At 52.3% G+C, this 7,191-nt stretch overlaps 1 protein-coding gene across 1 annotated transcript; it reads right to left on the bottom strand.

The window, feature by feature from the left end:
- Positions 1–436: 436 nt before the first annotated feature.
- Positions 437–6,788, bottom strand: LOC118575913 (probable ATP-dependent RNA helicase DHX34). Its single transcript, XM_036176272.1, has 5 exons — positions 6,706–6,788; positions 3,446–4,414; positions 2,510–2,821; positions 1,506–1,760; positions 437–661 (listed from the first exon to the last, which is right to left on the bottom strand). The coding sequence occupies exons 2-5, from the start codon at positions 4,154–4,156 to the stop codon at positions 437–439; spliced, it is 1,503 nt and encodes a 500-aa protein (XP_036032165.1). The 5' UTR covers positions 4,157–4,414; positions 6,706–6,788.
- Between the last annotated feature and the right edge of the window lie 403 nt (positions 6,789–7,191).

Genomic DNA, 7,191 nt, shown 5'->3' with positions numbered 1-7,191 from the left:
TCCAGGATTTACCTGCCATGCCACCACTAACTGCTAAGGCTCCTGGGCATTCACACTGTACCAGGTGCCCACACGCCCAAGAGAACCAACTCACTCCTCGTTACAACCTAAGGATGGTGGTGTTACTATTTCCATCTCACAGACGTGTCAACGACAAGACCCCACTGGCCAGCTCTGACGTATCTTAGCAACTATGCTAGGCTGACTTTCCAGGGAATGTTCCAGTTGGGAACATGTAAAATAAACAGAGGCACAGATCTGAAATGTAACTCGGGCCCTCCCAACAGCAGAAGAAGGGCGAGATTGCTAGGTGTGAATGCTTGTACAAGCCACAAGACAAGAAGACAGAGACAGATCTCAGCAGGGAGAGCAGTCAGGATGAAGGCCCTGGACAGAGAGATGGAATGTGTGAGGGACACCCAGGTGTTGCCCGGGCTCAACACCACCTCCGCCCTGCACTGGTCTGGGGCTCTGTGGTCACGTCCGTGCCTCTCTCACTGGGCCTACATTTCTCCCGGCTCCTCGTGGTGGTGCATGGGCACTGAGTGCCACTCTTACCAGAATCCACCACAAAGCGGATCCCGTCGATGGTGACCGAGGTCTCAGCAATGTTGGTGGACAGGATGCACTTCCGTACTCCAGCTGGAGCCACGTCGAACACCTGGGGCAAGGGAGGAAGTCACACGAGGAACTAACTCAGCCCTGATGGACTGGCCTGCTCAGTGGCCTCCTGGGCATTCCAGGCATACGTCACCCATGGCCTAAAACAGCCTCGGCACCTCCCTGGTACCCACCTCACCTACACATCTCCTGAGCCATCCTAGGCCTCCCTCCCTCAACACCTCAGCCCCTGAACACCTTAAACGTTCCTTGAACTCTTCGCCATCCCCAAGCCCTAGCCCCTTCCCCTAGTCCAGGCCCCTCCATCTCCACCCTCAGCCCACAGAGGTCTTCAGGTTCCAGGCAAACACATTCTAACCCCCACCCCACCCCAGGCCCCTACTGTTCAGAACTTTCCTATGGCTCCCCAGCGTACTTGGGACCAATCGGGCACCACACTGGGTCTTCAGGTGCCCTGTGGTCCAGCCCCACCCACCTGTCAGGCCCATCTCTCCTTACTTCTTCAGGCTGTCACCTGGGTCCCTTTTGCAGAAGCCCTCTCTAGGTACTAGGCAAAATGCTAAGAGCAACAGCAATGGCCACATCCAGCCTGCCACAGTACTTGTTAGGAATAAAATTTCCCTGGAACTCTGTGGGAGAGCCTATAGCCTACAAACCTGAAAGCAAAACCCTCTGGCCTTTCGTAGAAAACCTGCCAACTCCTGGCTAAGATCCCCAGGGCCAAATATCCTGGATTTATAGGCTGCTCGGCCATTTGATGGCTGTGACGCCATACAAGTCCACTGACCTGGGGTTGGGGGATATAACCAGTGCTATGCGTGGCCACACTGGGTTCCCGGCCTAGAGACTCCCACCAGCCCTGCTCTGCAGGCCAAGCGCAGTACCTTGTCCTGGTCGGCCACAGACAGGGCGCTGTGCAGCGGCAGCACCACCCAGCGCTGGGTGAGGCTGGCATAGGCCTGGGCAGCGTCCAGCACCGTGCTGATCTCTGCCATGCCGCTGAGGAAGACGAGAAGGTCCCCCCGCTCCTCAGGGGGATACTTATTGTCGATGGCCTCCAACACTCTCAGGAAAGGCCGTGGGTCCAGCTTCTCTGACTTGGACGCTGTCTGCTCTGCCTCCTGCGGCTGGTACACCACCTGTGAGAGAACCCATATGGGGACAGGCTGTCACTCGAGAGCAGCCATGGGGAGGGACCATGGGCTCACAGGGGGACCCAGCACAACTGGTCGGCAGCTGGCACACTCAAGGTGGGCAACTTTCAGAGGAGATGGCGAGATCAAAAGGCAGCGAAGTAACAGGAAGGTCTCCGGGTACCGGCAGTGCTGCAGGATTTAAAATGGAGGTGTTGACCACAAAGGTGTGTGCACTGCACAGCACAGAGGCTCCTACAGAATCGAACCCCGAACGGGAAAAAGCATTGAGCCTGTGAGGAGCCCAGCCAGTACTTGTTAGGAAGCATCCTCAGGGGCATGCAAAACCACCAACTCCCAGCAACAATGAAGTCCTGCCTGGGCAGACAAGGACAGAGCCTTACAACACAATGGCAACATCTGGACTGTGCCACATCTGGACTGCGCCAACAGGGGGAGAACACAACTGACACATGCATGCAGAGATGCAGTGAAAGGCCCTGTGATGACAGTTCCTGCCCTGCAAGATGGCAGAGCTATGAGAAAGGAGGAACCTGAGTCCCTGCAGGGCCACAGGAAACAGCAGCCTTCCACCCGCAAGGGCTGGATTTCCCACAAGAGAAATATGCTTCTCCCACAGCAGACCTTAGCAGGTCACAACGTTCAGGGACAGGTGCTCAACAAGACAGGCTATGGGCTGCAGAGAGGGGAAAGGGTAGTTAGTGGGAAGCAGAGGCAGAGAGACCGGGGCTCACCGTGATGGGGAAGAGCCTCCCAGGCACCTGCACCACTGGAGCATGGCTGAAGTAGCTGGAGAAGAGGGAGATGTTGATGGTGGCCGACATGAGGATGACCTTGAGGTCAGGCCGCCTGGGCAGCAGACGACGCAGGACTCCCAACAGGAAGTCATTGTGCAGATGGCGCTCATGGACCTCGTCCACGATCAGGACCTGGTACTGGGGCAGGCTGGGCTCGCGCTGGATCTGGCGTAGGAGTAGCCCCACTGTCAGGAACACGATTTTGGTGGCGGCCGAACGTGTGCTTTCAAAGCGGATCTGGTAGCCAACCTGGGGTGGCGGGGAGGAGAGTGTGAGGTCAGGAAAGGACAGAGGGAAGAGGTGGAGCACCAGAGCTACTCCCTGTCTGCACACGGGAGTCGGAGGCAAAGCCATGTCTGTGGGTCACACTCGAGTCCGGTGGACTTGAGGTGGGGTCACAGTTCTGCTACGAGGCCACTGACCTAGGCACACAAGGCATCCTAGAGACCAGATTTCCTCCCCCTGGATGCCCAAGACTGTATGTGATTATGTTCATGCAGTGTCTGGTGCCGTTGCTGATATCAGGGTAATGGAGAGCTACAGGCTAGGGATGCAGCCCAGTGACAGAGCAACTGTTGGCATGAATGAGGCCCAAGCTCAATCCCTAGCACTCCCACAAAAACACAAAACAAAAACCCAACTGTCTTTAATCAGAGTTTTCTAATGGCTGCTAGGAAATAAGATGGATCAGTATCCCCTCCTTTGCTTCCATCTGTCTGGCTGTTAAGCTTAGCTGCAGATAGACATTCTAGAAGAATCATCTCTGGGTCAGTGCCTAAGTGACAACTGTAATGCATATGGCTACGAAGATGACCAACTCATTCCCCACCCTCCCCCCCCTTGGGAAACCTGGGTACCTGGTGTGCCACTCACCTGGGAACCATACTGACTGAGGCTCTCGAAGCCAACCCGCTTGGCCAGTGAGATGCAGGCGATTCTCCGGGGCTGAGTGCATGCCACATGACTGAAGCCAGCAGCCAGTAAGTACTGGGGGACCTGGGTGGACTTGCCGCAGCCTGTATCACCGGCCACCACCACCACCTGGTGTTCCTTGAGTGTCTGCAGGATGCGGTTCCCATATTGGGCAATGGGAAGTGCTGCCCGCTCCCGCTGCAGTTTGGCGAGCCGCCCAAAAGCCTGCTTCTGCTCGAAGTCCAGGTAGTGAAGCAGAGCCCGACGGAACTCGGACACTTTCTCGGGGGGCAGGCACCTGCCTGGCCCCTGACGACCCCGAGTGTCTGGGCCGAGGATGGAGAGGTTGATGCGGTAGCGTGGGTCGTAAGTGCGAGGTAGGTCAGCTAGAGCAGGGATGCCGTGTTTGGGAAGGCCAGGGTCCTTCTCTTCCTTCCTGGAAGCCTTGAGGTGCTGGTATCTCTGCAGGCGTTCAAAGAAAGCCCAGAACTTCTGGCATTCCTCAGAACCACAACGGATGTAATCCTCATCACGGAAGAATATGTCTTCCAAGAGGCGCCGAGTCTCGGGGCACTTCCAGTCCCATTTCTCCAGGGCCTCTTCTTCCCTGGGAGCTCGATGGTGGTGCCGGTCTCCGCGGTCCCTCTCCTCCCTCGTCCTGGGAGGAGGCATGGTTCCTATCACAGTGTTGTCAGAGGTAGTCTCCGTTCTGATCACTTAGACCCAAGCATTCTCACCTACACCCCATGCCCCATCTCCACCAAGCAGGAACTGGAGATGAACTCCCCTTTCCTTGTACGGGAGCACTGTGGATGGCAGGGTGGGTAGCCAGGGGCCTGAAGGAGCTGGGGACACACAAGGGACCTCATGATTTCTGCAGTGATCTCTGAAGGAGACAAGGGTTCATTCTGGACTTCCAGGTCCTGGATGCTTGGAAAAGAAAAGACAACCATTCACTTTTAGAATATCAATTAAAAGCCTGCTATTCTTCAAGCACTGGACTAGGAAGAGGAGGTTGTGAATGCTGCTACTACATGCAGGTCACATGGCCAATCCACAAGAGAATCTTGTAAGAAGGAATAACAGAAACAATGAAAACAGCGAACAGGCTTCTTATCTGGTGTCCATTGGGCCTCACAATACTGAATGAAGCCCCTTGAAATTGAATTTCTTAAATTGAAACTAAATTTGAAATTGAAAGCACTTTTTTTTTTCTTTTTTCTTTTTTTGGGGGGTGGGGGGTTTCGAGACAGGGTTCCTCTGTGTAGCTTTGCACCTTTCCTAGAACTCGCTTTGTAGCCCAGGCTGGCCTCGAACTCACAGAGATCCGCCTGCCTCTGCCTCCCGAGTGCTGGGATTAAAGGCGTGCACCACCACTGCCCAGCGGAAGCACATTTCTATGGTGCTAGGGATTGGTTCTACCTGTCTAGCACATGCCATCCTTTGTCTGGTAAGTTTCCACATTCCTTCAGAGAACAGCCCATCACCACATCCACATGGCTCTGGTGGGTTGGGCAAACCACAAAGGCCTAGCCCTCCATGGTACTCTTTCTCCCCTTTAATCAGTGATTGGTCAGAAGAATGGACACATGACCCAATCAGGTCCCTACTCTGGAATTCACACACGGTTGCTAGGAGAGAGAACCTCTCCCTTTTTTAAAAATTCTACCTAGACAAGTTGGATTAAACTTGAACCCACTCAGAGGAGCTCCGGGGCATCAGTCTTTCCTAGGCATGTACCCTAGACAATAAGGAACATGTAGACACAAAGGGCACACGGGGATGACCACTGTGAGAGACATGGGTTCCGTCCAATATCATCATTAGTGTTCAAAGCTTAGTTCCCGTCAACCTTCCACTTCTTGTCTTGGTAAGAGAATGCCTTTTCTTTCCCTGTCATGCTGAGGTGGAGCCCAAAGCCTCACACATTAGGCAAGCGCAATACTACTGAGCTACACCACCATCCCACAAAAATACCATTTTGCTTAAAGTCGGTATCTTGTTTTCTCTCAGTTGAAGAAAAAATTGTAATAAAGCACATATGGCTGCCTGTGCAATTATCCTGGAACTCGCTCTGGAGACCAGGCTGGCCTCGAACACAGAGATCCGCCTGCCTCTGCCTCCCGAGTGCTGGGATTAAAGGCGTGTGCTACCATAGCCAGGTTCATTCCGCCTTCTTGAAAGGGTTTATGAGACCAGTGAGATGGCTCAGTGGGTAAAGGCATTTGCCAACAAACCTGGCAACCTGAGTTTGAGTCTTGGAACCAATATGGGAGGACAGAAAACGAGTGCTCACTCTCTCTCTCTCATACACACACACAAATAAAATGTCGTAAGGTGGGAGTTGCTTATGATTGTTAAAAGGGCTCACACACTTCCTTGGTTAAGAACTTAGAGACATGTAGTTCATCAGGTTTGAATCTGACCATTTACCATGAACAAATAAATTTATTTGAGGTGATTTTCTCCATGTATAAAACTGGGGCAATAGCCATCAAATATCAAAACACTGGCAAAGGAGCCAAAGAGCAACTATTACTCAAATTCAATGCTTTCTTCCCCCACAATAAGAGATTCCAACACGTGGGAAACAGCAAAAGGCACAGGGACACCCATCCTGGGAAAACTGACACAAAAGGCCACAAATCACCTCCTGGTGGCATTAGCAATTTCACCAACTCAGCCTTCAGTCTCAGAGTCCAGAGGTTTACTTTATGCAGTCACCGGGGTGGGAGGGGGCTCATTCCAGCCCTAGGAACTGTTGGAGCTATATTTTAGTTTTGACTGAGGGAGACCTTGTGAAGTGGCTGGGTTGGCTCCCACAGACACAGCAGACACCAGGCACAGCACATCACTTCTGAGTAATCTGAAGCTGGGAGCTGACAGGATGCTCCAAAATCTCCTGTTCTAGAAGGGAACAAGGACAAGGCTTTGGAAAGTTACTAGAATATGGTCCTCAGAAAACAGAGACTGGGGCTGGGCGGTGGCACACCTTTAATCCCAGCACTTGGGAGGCAGAGGCAGGTGGATCTCTGTGAGTTCAAGGCCAGCCTGGGCTACAGAGTGAGTTCCAGGAAAGGCACAAAGCTACACAGAGAAACCTTGTCTCAAAGAAAAAAAAGAAGAAAGAAAGAAAATAGAGACTGTAAAAAAGAGAGGGCTCCTTTCAGGCAATAAACTGCCTACACATGCTAGGCCCAACATCAGCATCCCATGCCTACCAAGTAGTCTATTATTTCAAGCATTCGTTCATTTGATTTGGATTTTGTTTGACATAGAGGTCTCATATAGCCCAGGATGACCTTGAAACGCTCTACAACGGGCTAAGGATGACTCTGAATTCATCACCCAGTCTCCATCATCCAAGTACTGGGATTGCTGGTAAGCGCCATCATACTGAACTCTTGTTCATTTACTTCAGACAAACTTGCCATTGTAGCCCAGATTGGAATAAAACTCATCCTCCAAAGTGACGAGAATGCAGGTGTGCACCAACACCTGGCTTCTCTGCGCTTTTAGACTACCTGGGTCTTCCATTTTCTTTCCTAAATTATGTCTCTAACCATTTTTGATTCTTTTTTGGAACTATTTCTAGCTCAAAACCCTTAGTGGGTTTGTTTCTCTCGCTCTCCATCTCAGACATCAGTCTCTTTTCTCTGTCCTCCTTTTTCGTCCGTATCTTCTTTTCCTAACCAGTTCTAAGGTTA

Source organism: Onychomys torridus, unplaced genomic scaffold (assembly GCF_903995425.1).
Source record: "Onychomys torridus unplaced genomic scaffold, mOncTor1.1, whole genome shotgun sequence".
Taxonomy (NCBI): Eukaryota; Metazoa; Chordata; class Mammalia; order Rodentia; family Cricetidae; genus Onychomys; species Onychomys torridus.
The sequence above is the reverse complement of the archived record's forward strand: the minus strand, read 5'-3'. Positions and strand labels throughout refer to the sequence as shown.

Bases quoted from the DNA above. Each gene is read 5' to 3' on its own strand.
- LOC118575913 (XM_036176272.1), bottom strand. From the start codon at position 4,156: ATGCCTCCTCCCAGGACGAGGGAGGAGAGGGACCGCGGAGACCGGCAC. The intron at 1,761-2,509 runs GTGAGCCCCGGT...GTTCTCTCACAG, and splicing joins GGAGGCTCTTCCCCATCACG to GTGGTGTACCAGCCGCAGGA. The intron at 662-1,505 runs GTACTGCGCTTG...CCCTTGCCCCAG, and splicing joins CTGTGGCCGACCAGGACAAG to GTGTTCGACGTGGCTCCAGC.